The sequence below is a fragment of the Labrus mixtus genome, chromosome 5 (genome assembly GCF_963584025.1).
Source record: "Labrus mixtus chromosome 5, fLabMix1.1, whole genome shotgun sequence".
NCBI lineage: Eukaryota > Metazoa > Chordata > Actinopteri > Labriformes > Labridae > Labrus > Labrus mixtus.
In genome coordinates, this window is record NC_083616.1 from 7,288,617 (window position 1) to 7,304,801 (window position 16,185).

At 41.4% G+C, this 16,185-nt stretch overlaps 1 protein-coding gene across 1 annotated transcript; it reads left to right on the top strand.

Moving 5' to 3' along the window:
- The first annotated feature begins 4,481 nt into the window (after window positions 1–4,481).
- ptar1 (protein prenyltransferase alpha subunit repeat containing 1) lies at window positions 4,482–14,712 on the top strand. Its single transcript, XM_061037516.1, has 7 exons — window positions 4,482–4,588; window positions 5,823–5,992; window positions 6,080–6,146; window positions 6,356–6,460; window positions 6,688–6,934; window positions 7,995–8,386; window positions 10,812–14,712. Exons 1-7 carry the CDS (start codon window positions 4,503–4,505, stop codon window positions 11,167–11,169), a joined length of 1,425 nt encoding a protein of 474 aa, XP_060893499.1. The 5' UTR covers window positions 4,482–4,502; the 3' UTR covers window positions 11,170–14,712.
- Window positions 14,713–16,185: the final 1,473 nt, after the last annotated feature.

Here is a 16,185-nt window from a genome sequence, read left to right on the forward strand (position 1 = left end):
CAGCAATGAAAATAGAACTTCTAGGCACCCAATATTGTTTTTTTTAAATACAAATTGCAGAAAAACTCCTTTACAATGTGTGAATTTTACAAAGATATTGGCAACGATGGGATTTATTGTTGACATTGGAAGGATTCATGCGTTGTCAACAGAATCGTCTTCGTGCAGTCCAACCCATAACTCTCAAAGTTGTCAATGTTTCAGTGCAATTTAGGCTATGTGTAGTAATTTGCCTGCAATTTTTATATACATTTATATTTTTATAAATATACACATATATTTTTTTTTAGCACTTTTCAATAGTGTCTATCATTTAAATAACATTGATTGTATCATTTTAAAATGTGTGCTATCTTAAAGTATTGAAGTAGTTACATTTTGCTTTTTTATGGGTCATTTGTGTAATAGAGGTGTGGTTCTATTAATATGTCAGGGTTGACGGAGGCTGATGGAGGAGCCCAAAGTGAGATCTTTTCATGGGGCCCAGGAATCCTGGACACGCCCCTGCTAATGGTTTGAATTGTGCACCTACTCCCTGTGTCCGTACACACCTTGAATGTGTTTAATTATCAGTTAGTCTATGAAACACAGAGAGAGAGAAAGAGAGCTGCAGTCTGTGAGCCTGTGTGTGACTCAGTGTTTGAGCTGTAATTCTGATCTGTGTGTGTTTTTCATTAAAATGATTTATATTCAATGATGTAAACACTAAGACTTTCAGCTCAGACTGAAGACAAAGAGCTGCTCTGATGATCGTATCTATGTTAAAAACTGTAAACAAACCTGGTTACCATAGCAACAGAACATGTGACTCTAAATCCAACCTGTATCATACACACTCAGAGGATTGTGTACTGATTAGAACATGATGAAGATGAAGCAGAGGATTGATCAGCAGGTGTGATTGATCAGGTGATCGGTGTTATTGTAATAGCAGAGAGAAGAGAAACCTGAGGGTCAAACAGAACAACAAGACCATTCAGACCTCATGTGAAATCAAACAGAGAAAAATATTAACATCATAAAGCAATCAAACAGGTAAAAACAGATTATCAGAAAATTTCAGGGTTCAAGTTCAAGTATCTTTTTTTTACAGTGTAAAATAAAAAAACGTTTAAACCCATCAGAAGTCTGAGATTTCAAACAAACTGTTTCCTGTTTTATGTTTGATTTCCTTTTTCAAATGAGGATGATCTCTCAGAGATGAAGCTTTAATGTGAAATATATGTGAGCCTGCAGGACAAACTGAGGGCTAAAAGAGCACTCTGTACAAACATATTAAACATCTGGAGTCTGTTATATTCAGAAACATCACATTCACAAACATCAGTTTACTGAGACAGCTGTGAACACAGAGTGAAACCAGGTCAGAACTTTGTATCAAACAAAACCCAGCTTAATTAATGACTTTTACTATTTTTAATGTACAAATATTTACATTTATATTTTAAAAAACTTTTTTTACTGAGACAGCTGCAAATACAGAGTGAAACCAAGACAGTCCTTTCCAATTAAAGCTGGCATTAATTGATCAATATTATCTTTATTGTATTAATATTGTAATTTATAGCCTTTTACATGTATATATTTATGTGTAACTGCAGAGTGAATGTAAGGTTTATAACGTGAAAAACACGTAATCCCTCGATAATCTCGGTCACAGAGAGGGAGAGAGAGAGAGAGAGAAGGAGAAAGAGAGAGAGAGAAAAAGAGAGAAAGAAGGAGGGTGAGAGAGAGGAGACAAAGAGAGGCAAACAGGTACATTTGAGGGGTGGTGGGTTCGAATCTGGCCTCGACCCTCTGGTCTCCCACTCTCTCAGAGACGTTTCCTGTCTTTCTTCAGCTCTCCTGACCAGTGGAGGCAAAATGTAAAAATAAACATTCTGAGGCAGAGAGCTGTTTAGTTGGCCGTGTTTACTGTGGTCAGTCTGAAGCTGATAGTCAGCGGGATGTGACATGATGCTGATGTGACCCACAGTAATAATAAATTCAGAAGGTTGGTTAACTCCCTGCATTGCCCTCCTGTGGTGTTCAGAAGTACTGCAGGACTTAACTCAGTGTGTGAGCTAAAGTTTCTCTATTATCAGATGAGTCAGTCAGCACAGTTTAAAGTTTAAAGCAAGTCATCTCGCAGTAATAATACAACTTTAAAGCTCCTGTGAGGAGTTTTTTATGTGATTTTAAAACAGACTAAAATGAATACTGATGCATATATGACATACAAGAGCAAACAAGACCATCAGCCTCTAAAAGGATAACTTCTTTATAGTTATTTTTATTGCCTTAAACTCCTGTCGGTGGGTCGGTGTAAGACCAGCAGATGAACATCACAATGCAGAACTAGACTTTGTTTACATTTTCATTGCAAAGATTTGCAGTGATCTGATACTTACCTGTATACCCTTTTTTTCCACAGTTATCACCAAATTTAACACAAAGTTTAAGTTTCTCACAGGAGCTTTAATGTTTCAATCATTTATAAAGATTTAAAGGAGCTGCGCATCCTGAGAGCACATCTATTGTAGAACCTTAAAACGTTGTCTGTATGTTTGAAATCATTAATAATGTTTTGAATTATTGGTTATTCAACATTGACACAGTGTGTGCATTGTTTTAGATCACTGCAGGGTGAAAGAAAACTCCGAGACACTTTCTGTAAACAGTCCACTCCCCCGCTGTGACTCCCCCACTGCAGCATGACACACTCTCCCCACAGACGCTCCCCAACTCTTATGTAACTCTTTGTGTGATTGTGTGTGTGTGTGTGTGTGTGTGTGTGTGTGTGTGTGTGTGTGTGTGTGTGTGTGTGTGTGTGTGTGTGTGTGTGTGTGTGTGTGTGTGTGTGTGTGTGTGTGTGTGTGTGTGTGTGTGTGTGTGAAAGCTTTAAGCTGTTCTGTTTCCTCTGGTATAGTTTTTTTAAAGTAACATTTGTGTCTCAGTGTTTCTTTGATTTATTTGCTTTGTTCTGAATCTTTCAGAAATGTAGCATCAGATAAAATCTTAAAGCAGGATTCACACAGATTCAAATGGTTTCTGGTTCATCCCAGTCAGCAGAGCAGAAGTCCCAGATACAGGTCACATTCCACATGTCCAAATGCTGCCCCCTGCTGGCTGCTCTGATATTTTATACACTTCAATAAGAAAAAACAGACCAATTAGTTCATTTATTAAACATTAAATCAGATTTTTATTTAAATACAACTGACTAGCTTCACACACACACATAAACCTGAAGCATTAGAGATAAACCTGAAGCATTAGAGATAAACCTGAAGCATTAGAGTACCTCTGTGGCGGAGATTAAAAGATGTTATGCTGATAAACTAAGAGAAATGTTAAAAAGATAATACATTCAACACAGTCTCATTTAATTAAAGAGACACTTTTATAAACACACTGTCTGATCTGAAAAACGTTTTTTTTTTATACTTATATAAACTATATATATATTATATAATAATACTTATTATACTCTACAGTATAATATAATTTAATACAGTTGAACAGACCTTTTATTGAGAGGACTATAGATCATTGTTTTATTGATATAATTCAGATATCGTATAATGAGTTAAACACACAAAATGTGTCAAAAGAACTGAACACAGGCACTATTCAATCATTGTTTCTGACTTTAATGCATTGGACAGAATTTCATTGTACTTTCCTCCGTCTAAATTTACCCATGATGCCTCTCTGTGTGAACTTCTTCATCAGTGATCAAACTAAAAGTCTATGAAACATATATCTACATCCAGACCCTTAATTTGTCATCGCTCATCTTGTGTTTTTGTTTTCTTTTGTTTGTTGACTGTTTTTTTGAGCAAGTAGACTACATTTATGATAAAGCACATTGAAAAATGACAACAACAATCAAAAAACAAGGCACAATACAATGTGATTTGATAGGGTATTACTAATTGGATTTGGATTGTGTGTGTGTGTGTGTGTGTGTGTGTGTGTGTGTGTGTGTGTGTGTGTGTGTGTGTGTGTGTGTGTGTGTGTGTGAGTGTGTGTGTGTGTGTGTGTGTGTGTGTGTGTGTGTGTGTGTGTGTGTGTGAGAGAGAGAGAGAGAGAGAGAGAGAGTGTGTGCGTGATGTTCTGCTTTGGGATAATCTGGGATCTTGGGATAATGTTTGTGATACTCTGTATTTTGTATTAGTATGTGATGTTGTAATTGTGACCAGTTGAGGGACTGCGGATGTAAACTAGCTGTAAGATAACTCTGGTACTATGTTTAATATTGTACTTTGTCCCTTTACAAATAAAAAAGGTTAAATAAAATTAAAGTATGAACGTTTTGATATTGTATATGTGTAGGTGTAATGAATCAGAGGGATGAGTGGAAATGGAGCTCTATATATCTATATTATATGATTTCTATAATGTAGTATACAGGTAGTTTTTGGCGACTTTAATGGTCTTTGTGGGCATCCGTAGTATTTGTTTTCATTTTAACCCGGAAAGAGTTTGTTGTTGATGTGACGTCATCAGGTGTGATAAAGATGGCGGAGTGTGAGGAGGAGGTGGAGGTGTTGGTGCAGAGAGTTGTTAAAGACATCACGAGCGCGTTTAAGAAAAACCCGAGCATGTAAGTACACCTTAGTGTGAACACTGTGGATAGACGGAGCCGAGGTGCTGGATATGTTCTGTATGAGGAGATAAAATAACTCCTGTTACACTGCGCGGGGCTCCGACTATCAACTGGAGAAAAACCTCCTGAACCTGCAGTTACATGGAGCCGGCTCCGACTATTACCTGGAGGAGTAGGTCCAGAGAAAGTTGTTAGTTTACCGGCTTCTCCTGACATCCCGAAATAAAACGATTATCAGAAACATCCCGGGAACAGACACTTTGTATTTATGTTTCAAACATCAGGTAGTAGACTGTGTGTTAGCGGTGTGTTAATAATAGTAATAAATGGACTTCATCAATGACAGTCCGGTGTCTGTATCTTTAATGTTCCTCACTTCTTGTGTCAGGTGCCGGTCAGTGGGTTCACCTGTCAGGTGTACCTGTGACACACTGTCAGGGCTAGCTGATGCTAGGCTAACACAAGCTAGCGTCTTTCCTCAGCTGATCCTGTGTTTATTAAACAACTGTAGTTTTTTTAAAGCTTCCTTTTGAAAATAATAGATCACGTGTTTTTAAATCAGATGGTATTGGTGGTTGACAAGCTTTGATGAAATGGTAATTTGTTATTTTTGCTCAGACACACTTTAATCCTCGGTTTATTAAACATATCATTTCTGCACATACAACACTGTGTGTGTGTGTGTGTGTGTGTGTGTGTGTGTGTGTGTGTGTGTGTGTGTGTGTGCTCTCTAACGTTGTCTACAGTGGTTCATTGTCAGTCTCATTGCACACCTGCTTGATGACAGAGACTGGGCTGTGTGGTATGCAGGGACTTGGTACTTTTTGGGGGATTTTCCAGTATCATTAGTCCCAGGGAATTGTGTGAAATTGTATGTGCATTACATACAATCCTGAAATTCTGACCCTGGTCACCTGATAATGTTTAGAGTGAGGGACTAGCTGTGGATCCCAGAGACACTAAACGTACGGGAGAAATGATCTGAGACCCGTTAAAGGGCCAAAAGGACTCTTAAGTGCTTTGGAGAACAAATACAGGTCACTGATTAGACAGGTGTGTGATGTCCCTTCCTCTGATTGGTCAGTTTAATCTGTATAAGGACTGACACGGTGTGATCCATCCCTGCTGTGAACATGCAGAGTAAAACCTGTAGTACTAGCTGTTAGCTTTGACTTTATGACACGTGATGTGCTGTCAGAGTGATTCCTCCGTGTGTGTTTATCTCCCTCAGAGATGAGATCGGGGTGATCCCGTGTCCCGAGGCTCGATATAACCGCAGTCCCATCGTGTTGGTGGAGAACAAACTGGGCGTGGAGAGCTGGTGTGTCAAGTTCCTGCTGCCGTACGTCCACAACAAGTTGCTGCTGTATCGCCAACGCAAACACTGGCTGGACCGGGAGGGTGAGTGAGAGTTCTATCAACACATCGACATCGTTTACCCTCTGTTTCAGGGTACAGCTTCTTACTGACAGTGTTTGTGTGTCACAGCTTTAGTGGACATCACCTGCACCGTGCTGCTGCTCAACCCGGACTTCACCACCGCATGGAACGTCAGGTAACACACAACCTAGCCACACTTGTCTCCCCCTGGTCACACCTCACAGCCGGCAGCTACATCACCACATTTACACCAACAAAAGAAGAAGTCTTATTCTGAAAATGTCTTGTATTTTCTGAAAACAGATCAGTGTTGCGGCAGTGAGATAAACCACCAGTCTAATCAGTCTGATGTGTAGATGTAATCCAGATCTGATTGTTCTGCAGAAAGGAGCTGCTGCAGTCCGGAGTCTTGAACCCAGAGAAAGACCTGTACCTGGGACAGCTGGCTCTCACCAAGTTCCCAAAGAGCCCAGAGACCTGGATCCACAGGTAAAACCTCCTGTGTAATTTAGTCTAAATGCTGTCAGTGTCCCCAGTTCAGATACTACACCATCATTAGACGGGCCGTCCAGCCTTGCTGACAAAAGAAGCCAGTCCTAACCCCTTTGTATCAGCTGTGTTCTATATTTCACTTTGGAAGTTGCTGGCAACCCCACCTGTGACAGAGTCCAGACTGGGTCAGATATCTAACCCTGGTTGTTGTTGTCTTCATGCAGACGCTGGGTGCTGCAGCATGTCCTGGCTCAGTTGGCAGCTGTCGGCAGCAGCAGGAAGCATCAGCAGACAGGTGAAGCAGAGCAGGTGGATGCAGACAGAAGACAGGAGCTCAGCGATCACCTGGCTCGAACTCTTCATCAGGAGATGAAGGTGTGCTCTGACGCTGCCTGCCGTTACCCCAGCAACTACAACGCCTGGTCTCACCGCATCTGGGTGCTGCAGCACATGGCCAGGGGCAACGCCAAGGTAAGAGACACACACACACACACACACACACACACACACACACACACACACACACACACCTGCTCTTTTCATTCCATTGATGCTCTGCACACCTGCAGGAACAGATATCAGAGATAATCTGAGTTTCACTTCTTCTCCTTGCTATACTTCTACTTCAACCAATCACATCATTGTTCCATGATGATGTCTTCTCCTCCTCACAGGTGTTCATGATGATGTCTCCTCCTCCTCACAGGTGTTCATGATGATGTCTTCTCCTCCTCACAGGTGTTCATGATGATGTCTTCTCCTCCTCACAGGTGTTCATGATGATGTCTCCTCCTCCTCACAGGTGTTCATGATGATGTCTTCTCCTCCTCCTCCTCACAGGTGTTCATGATGATGTCTTCTCCTCCTCCTCCTCACAGGTGTTCATGATGATGTCTCCTCCTCCTCACAGGTGTTCATGATGATGTCTCCTCCTCCTCACAGGTGTTCATGATGATGTCTTCTCCTCCTCCTCCTCACAGGTGTTCATGAGGATGTCTTCTCCTCCTCCTCACAGGTGTTCATGATGATGTCTCCTCCTCCTCACAGGTGTTCATGATGATGTCTTCTCCTCCTCCTCCTCACAGGTGTTCATGAGGATGTCTTCTCCTCCTCCTCACAGGTGTTCATGAGGATGTCTTCTCCTCCTCACAGGTGTTCATGATGATGTCTCCTCCTCCTCCTCACAGGTGTTCATGATGATGTCTTCTCCTCCTCACAGGTGTTCATGATGATGTCTCCTCCTCCTCCTCCTCACAGGTGTTCATGATGATGTCTCCTTCTCCTCCGCACAGGTGTTCATGATGATGTCTCCTCCTCCTCCTCACAGGTGTTCATGATGATGTCTTCTACTCCTCACAGGTGTTCATGATGATGTCTTCTCCTCCTCCTCACAGGTGTTCATGATGATGTCTCCTTCTCCTCCGCACAGGTGTTCATGATGATGTCTTCTCCTCTTCCTCACAGGTGTTCATGATGATGTCTTCTACTCCTCACAGGTGTTCATGATGATGTCTTCTCCTCTTCCTCACAGGTGTTCCATGACGAGCTGTCGTCCATGCGTCTCTGGGTGTCCATGCACGTGTCCGATCACAGCGGGTTTCACTATCGTCAGTTCCTACTGAAGGAGCTGATCCATGAGCTCTCCCAGTCTGCAGCTTCCTGCACCAGTTCACCTCAGCATAGGACCAGTTCAGCCCCCAGCAGCCCCACACTCCACAGTCAGGCTAACGGGGAGCTGTCAGGAGGGGAGGGGGAGGGGGAGGGAGAGGGGGAGGAGGGGGAAGAGGACCTCACAGGTGAGGGGGAGGGCGAGGAGAGACAGCTCAGCTTCATCACTGTCCTTCAGCTCTTCCACCAGGAGATGGAGCTGATCTCAGACCTGATCCGGTCCTTCCCTGGACATGAGACACTCTGGAGCCACAGGTTAGACCACACACACACACACACACACACACACACACACACACACACACACACACACACACACACAGAGAGCCCTGCTCTCTGCCTGTATGTGCCCGTTTCATTGAAAATTAGCAAAAAGTTTCATAAAGTCGCCCTAACATCTCAAGTCTGGTTTTAAAGGGTTGTTCCTAATGACGTAGCAAAACTTAAGAGTGTGCAGAATTACATGGGCAGCAACCAGCGACACAAAACTCTTTAAAACAACAACATGTTCTTATTTAACACGAGACAAATCGCCACAAGCAAAACATTGAAGACAGGCAGAACAGCACAAGTCTCTCCACCTGTAGCCCGTACAGAGATCACCCTTAAGATTGATCTTCGATGGCAATGCTATACAGATTAATAAAGGAAAAATGCAAATATGGTCAACAAATGTAGTTTGGAGTAAGTATACCTTGAGGTGCCTGTCTAGGTTTACTGTAAATGCATATGAACTGAAGAAACTGTAGCACAATCTGTGTACCATTAACAATGTCATCACTCACCCTCTGGAATTCTACTAATTGACAAATCTCACATTAAAACCTTGTTATACAATTTAATGTGTCTTGTTCAAATTGAAAATCAACAGGGGTCCTCCCCCTGGACATTTTGAGCATCAAACTCTGTAACTCTGGTATTCTGTTGCACACCAGTTTGACGGAAATCTTTGAAAAAAGGAAAATGATCTAATTGATATTGATATTAATAAATATCTGGTACTTCAATTGTCACACTCTAGCAGATTGAAGCAGATTATAAGCAAGTCTGATTTAAGCATCTTTCACTTTAGACTGCAGAAAACTGAAGACAGTTTGTCAAGCTGATTCCGTGACTTGTTGATCCTGACTGTGTGAATGTTATTCGTGGCAATAACAAGTTTTATCAGTTTTTTAATCTAAGTTTTTTCTTCTGTGGTACTCTGGCATGTCGAAGACTGTTTGTTAACACGCCACAACTCTGTAATTGAGACAAGACGGAGCTGAATCTGAAATAAATCATATTTTTACGTGTTATGCTCTGACCGTGCCAGAGAAGACAAAGGGACAGAGAGAGACAATGGAGTAAGTGCTTAGAATCACAAAAGTATAAAATAAAAAAAACAAGTAATAAAAATGTAAATAATCCTGAAGCCTTGTGTGATTCTCAGGTCTTTCAGTGAAGTTTCTTTCAAATCTGCTGCAGTCTTGAGTTTCTAACACTCACAGCTATCAGCAGGCAGAACGTGCTTCGGTGATCCACGTAGGTGTTTATAGTTAAGGACAAAACCACTGAGGGACTATTTGTTTGTAGCCGGATGTTAGTGTAGGGCATGCCTGTACAGCAGCGTACAAATAAAGAAACAAACGCTCTCTCTGAAACATGTGATCTTCCTCTCCCTTCACTTTTCATCCTCTTTTGATGTTTGGCAGTGTGCTTCCTGGTGCACTCAATTGATAATACAGTGCCATCTGCATGTTGGTGTACAGCTGTATTTGCAGTTAGAACTGGCTAATTTAACAGGTGATGTTCTTGGAACTCTGTGTTCTTCATCAAAACACCCGTCTGACTTTGACCTGGGCTGGTAGCAGAAGACTAAATGAGGCAGTGGCAGCCACTTTCCAATTTTTGAATGCAGGAAAAAACCCTGTGTATAAGCAGTCTAATCAGTGCACTACTTTGTTGTCCATGGCTTTTCATTTTACTAAATTTCTCTTAAACGTTCATGCACTTTAGTGAACCGATTACACCTTAAATGCTGGTGTATTCGAGTCGCTGGAGTGCGATCCTTGGGAGTTTTTAGCTTTTAGCTTGTAGCCCGTAGGGATAACATCACAGCTCCAGGTCTCTGAAGTGACAGCTTTCACATCCATTAACTTGGTTGATAAGTGTTCTTATAGGCCGGCAAGCAGAGCACTTTAAGAAAAATATTTCCGTGATGTCATACTGTAGTGTGGTTCAGAGTATTATGTCGTTTTGATACCTCACTAGGAAGTTTCATGCAATGTAGCCGACAAATTGAACTGCTTGGCTGAGTGTCTTCTGCCTCCTTTTTGTTTTAGAAGTTGTTGGCGTAACAAGCGTGAAATACTCCCAAACTGTTTAGCCATTCTTATTAGCACCCTTAATGCTCTGCACCAAAATGTACAGGCATACCAGCTCTCAGATGACAGTGACGTAGCACACACACATTCTCTCTATAAACACAAAAAGTATAGAACTGAATTGTATAGATTGCCATATTGATTGGTCCATTGACATCGATACTCAATCTAGCTATTTGAGTCAGTTGGGCTGATCAGATACCAGGATCTTCTGTTGACGTCTTTTAAAAAAAAAAAATCAACTTTGTAAGAATTTAGAACATGACATGTTAATGTTCCGAACACATTCATTGATAAACTGTGTTTTATGTTTTCAGGCGTCACGTGTTCTTCCTGTGGCAGCAGTGGAGGCGGGATCAGAAGCTCAGTAACGGTGGTGAGTTGGCCCAGCTGAGTGACGGGGAGGCGGGGCTTCAGAAGGGGGGATGTCTGGGGGGGGAGAGTGTGAACGGACAGAGTCACAGTGATGCTATGGAGGTGGAAAGGGTGTGTCTCCCCGACCCTCGGGACAGTAAACGTCTGAAGAGAGGGGTCCACCTGCCCGCTCCCCCCTCCCTGCCCTCTGAGTACACCTTTGTGAGTTCGGTGTTGGACAGCTGCTGCCCCCCTGACCAGAGACGCTTCGCCGTGTCCTACAAAAAGTGGTTAGACACAGTCATCGTCCAGGAGCCCTGAGAGACTAAACGCCCCATTTGTACTGACACCTGAGTTAAGGGACACCACGTTTGTACTTACACCTGAGAGACTGGACACAACGTTTGTACCGGCGTCTGAGAGACGGGACGCCGCGTTTGTACTGCCACCTGAGAGACAAACGCCATGTTTGTATTGAGGCTTGCAGGAACAAATCAGGGATTAAGTTAGCATCAGTTCTGAGTAAGTCCTGGATCTGTCCTGGGTCAGTCTGATGCAGACCCTTACACTAACATCTGTCCTGGGTGATCAGATCTCAAGTCTTAGTGCTTGGTGTGAACGCAGCCCGATGTGTCCTGAGAACTGATTGAGATCTGCTCACTCAGACCACATACTGAGGTGGTCTGGAACTCATTGGTCCACATTGGTTTGGTAATGTTAACACTCATGTGTCCTGGGGCACATGAAGGACCTCCCCCTCACGCGCTGTCATCTGCAGTAGTTGAACTGTGAGAACGATGCTGGCTCCTGCTGGATGAAAACCACAACACATTTGGTCTTTTCAAACAGAAACGATGTGCAGGTGATCCTTTATGCAGCAGGCAGGTGAGATCTGAACACGGGTGTTACCTGCAGACACAGCAGGTCCGTGCAAAGTGTGAACTCTGAGTCTGGAGCTGTTCACTGGTGATCTGAGGCCTGTACTTTGAAGGGAGTTCATCATAGCCAGGTTATCTTCACTTACATTTAGTGATCCTTTAGTTACACGTAGTTACCTGTAGTGATGTTTAGTTATCTGTCTTCACTAACCCCAACCAGTGAGATCACACTGAATGATCACATGAAGCTGGTTATCAGCCTGATAAGTAAACCCGGAGCTTCTGAGCGTGTTCACATAAAACGGCCGGAGTTAGCTTTACATAAACTGTCAGCAGATCGTCATATTTAACAAACTCAGAGCTTTGATATTAAAAAATATGAAGAATTTAAACACATAATCCAGACTAGAATCACACATCTGCAGAGAAAAATGCAGGAAGAATTGACTGAAGAAAGAAAAGTCGCTTTGTGAATGTGCAAATGAAGTCTTATCTCTCTTTCTCATGATTAGTGCACTTTAGATCTGACTGTGATTCTGACTGTGTAACTCCTGTTTGTCCACTTATATTCATTTGTTGCTCAAATTTTTTTGTGTGACAGATTTAGACGTTATAGACTCAGCTGCAGCCCCGACAGTTACAAACCGAGCGGCATGGAGCCAGTAGAAATGAATATGAAAAATTCAAAGCAATAAGTACGAGTATATAACATCTTGTAAGCATTACTAACAGCCGTGTTTGTTCTGTCAACACAAAGTGTGAGTCGGTCTCTCTACCTCCTCCCCTCTCTCGATCAGCTCACAGACCTCTTCATCTCTTGTCCTGAACATAACCCCGCTCCAGAGCAGGTCAGGTGTTCAGCATCAGTTACCATGGTGATCTACCTCGGTAAGAAGTGAACCACCTTCATAGTCTTGAAAACTCAGAGTTAACTCTGAAGTTACCATGGTAACAGAGCATCCCTCAGAGTACAGAGCTCAGGTCAGTGAAACCACACTGATACAGGTACGGAGGATGAGTTCTGGTCTTACCTGCCTGGTCCGGTCTTCCTGGAAGCATGTGGACCCCTGAAGTTTCACCTGAGCCAGGACCCCTTCAGCTGTCACAGTGTTCAGGTGTGTTCAGTTCAAACTGACTCTGACTTACTCCTCTCTTTGATTTCATTCTGTTTCAGTAATGATGTTAAATGAAGCTGCAGGAGGATCAGAGTGTCTGCAGAGAGCCGAGCTAAACACACACACATATATATTTGATATGAAACAATCGTCTGTGACATCATTTCAATATTTCTCAAAATTCAGGTGTTAAGAAGTTTTTGGTCATCGTAACAGTTTATTAATAAATACATTTAAAGGTCTTTTCTAGTAAAAAAAACAGTGAATTCATAGTTAATATCTGGTAAGTTTATAGTTAAATGTTTAAATGTAAATATACAGCAAGTTTATAATAAATAAACAGGAAGTTAAACTGTAAACAGTTTATTACATAAATCCTCTTCATTTAAATTCAGGTGGTTTGATGTTAAAGAAGCCTTTTGAACTGAACACACTGAAGTGACTCTGATGATCTCTTGTCTCCGTTACATTCTCTCAGCGCTCCCCTGAGCAGGAGTCACAGTCAAACTCACCTGTGCTCAACACGTTACAGTCCTCGCTGCTGGTTTCTTGTTTTAATGCGGAATCTATTCAGTAAATGCCAACTATGTAGCTCAGCGCTAACTTAGCGTAGCCTGCAACAGGAAGCCAAATGGCTAATTGTTCGCTACGAACAGGAAGTCTTACTTACAGCCAACCTGAAGCATTAAATCTCAGCAGAGAGAAGTTTGCTTTAGCAGTTAGCGGTACTGATGTTTGTTCTCTGGTGCTACATGCTGCTGTTACTCTGCACCTGTTACAGGTGTGTGGTGAGCACAGGTAACAGCACTATCAACATGATAATCACAGTAATTATTGATTATAGACAGGATAGATCAAAATATTAAACTGTTTTTGTTACTAAGCAACAGTAGCTGCTTTATGTCACCACCCTGTATAAATTAAGAAGTGACATCATAAAGGTCAAAATCTACTTAAATGTTTATGTTTAAGATTATTATTATTATTAACTTTAAATATGTTTCTGTACATTTCATCTTCATTCATTTGTTGTTTATTGTTCACTGTAACATACACTTTAACATAAGAGAACACACAAGTTCAATAAGAACAGATGAAAAGAAAACTTGAGAAGAGATAAAATAATTGAAAATGAGATGTGAGATAACAGAAAATGAAAGAATTTGAAATGGATAAAATGAGAATAGAGAGAACATGAGAGAACATAATCCATGTTGTGTAATGTAAGGGATAATGCAGAGTTAGCTTACTTCAGAAATTAACTAAATATTAATTTGGAAATTAATTTATTGATTCAAAAAGTATTTATTCCTTCTGCTTAACAAATAGTCTGCTAGAATTCTACAGTGAGAGCTGTTTCCATAGCAACGGTTAACTCTCTATCCTTCACTAAATGAGCTAAACTAGCTTCCATTACTCACATTAAACTGAGCATATCTTAAAGTAAGCTGATTTCCACCGTATCCCATACTACGTTCTGTTACATGTTTACTTCATGGGCCTTCTTCAGTTTGGGAGATCTTCCCCACCATGGCATTCCGTTTTTTTTTTTTTTTTTTTAGACGTCTTTTATCATCCTTCCTCCTCTGTTATCCTCTCCTTTCTCTTTTCCCACAGTAAACAGACCGACGTCTAATTAACCAGACTGCTTTCTATGGAGTGATGTTACCACAGTCGGTTCTCCACAGTCCGTGGTTAGAGCCGCGTCTCTACCAACCGCCTGATTTTCTTAGAGACGGTGTGTCCTCCTTTACAAAGGCGATCTGTAGAGGGATGTCAGACCGTTGCTTTGGTAAACACACAGCCTTGTAATAGGTTTATTATAGACTCTATTCGTAATAACATGAGATAACCTGGTCGTGTTATGTTATGTAATAAAGAACGGGTTCACAGGTGTATGATGGGATATTCAACTTTTGAACTTTGACTCTATGCAGAAATGTCTTTTTAAAGGTTCATTGAGCTTTTTACAGAAAATATGTAGCTTGTATTCTAATTTATTCTTCACTGGAGGGTTTGTCTTAATCTATAAAATCACATTAATTTGTATTTATTTTTAGGGTTAAACTGTTTCATCTGCTTACAAACAAAATAAACTCACCTGGGATAAAATAAATTAAAAAAAAACTTCTGTGTGTATTTGAGTTTTTTTCTGATTCATCAGACGTCAACGAGAACTGAACACCTGAGGACTTTTACTGACCTCCAGGACTGAAGGATCTACAAGGTGATGTGGTCAGGATCCTGGTCTTAATCTTGAGCTATAACATGATTGGTCTTGGTCTTGTGTTTTCATAAAAAAAAATTAAATAATCACTCTTTTGGTTGCTCCCTAATGCTGTGTTTGAGTGTCGGCCACAATAAGAGCTGTTTGAATTCTCTAGATGAAAAGGAAAGGAGCTTCACGCTTTCTTTATTATCTCTTTAAGGATTCACTGGACCGTCATTTACCAAAGGACAGAAGAAACTTCATAGTATTAAACTTTGACCATTTAGGAAAACAAGCGATCAACTTGATCGTACAGTTGAAGCCGTCTTCACAGAACAATCATTTTTATTTGATCAAACTTATGATTCATGGGGATAAATATGAGAGGAGAAACAGCATTTTACCTTTCCTATGTTTGTTTCTATTTCTTTATTTAATCCAAACCTCCAATCAATCAATAATTTAAACTGTGTTTATGTGTCTACTTAGATAACACCGATTGGGTCGTTGATGGCCTAGCACTTGGGTCGCGCCCCATGTATGCAGGGGCGTGTCCGGGTGGGTGGCCAGGGTTGGCATGGACCCCCCCTAGAAATCTGGTTGTCCATCCAAAAATTCCTAAACTGTGATTGGCTATTTGCCCTGACAGAAGCAAGGGATTTGTTGTTGAAACCAACTGTAAGGTCTATTTTTGAAAAGGCAGTTAGTATTTTTCTTAACATAGCAATGTTTATTTCATAAGACAGACAAAAAGTAATGCGCACACCTTTCACTGACCATGTGACATTTCTCATCCAGTTTTAGGAAGAGTTGATAGTGGACTGTGAAACATGAACCATAAGGTCATACATGGCTGACCTAGGATCTAGTTTGCGCTCCCCATGCAGAGGCTGTCGTCCTCAGAACAGGCGGCTCATGTTTAAATCTGACTTGTGGCTCCTTTCCCACATGTCATTCCCCACTCTCTCTCTTTACCAGATTTCCAAATCCATCCACTGTCCTGAAAATGTTTTCACATTTTGATGACTTCATACCATCTATGGTTTGGACCAGGTGACCGGGTGTGTTTCATGTGCTAGGTGTATATAGACCACCATCAGCTAATCCCAGTGCTATTAATCAATTAACAGAAATG

What these genes read in the sequence shown, in the direction of transcription:
- ptar1 (XM_061037516.1), top strand. Translation starts at nt 4,503, where the DNA reads ATGGCGGAGTGTGAGGAGGAGGTGGAGGTGTTGGTGCAGAGAGTTGTT. An exon ending in TTTAAGAAAAACCCGAGCAT is followed by an intron (nt 4,589 to 5,822) that starts GTAAGTACACCT and finishes TATCTCCCTCAG; the next exon opens with AGATGAGATCGGGGTGATCC. An exon ending in CCAGAGACCTGGATCCACAG is followed by an intron (nt 6,461 to 6,687) that starts GTAAAACCTCCT and finishes GTCTTCATGCAG; the next exon opens with ACGCTGGGTGCTGCAGCATG.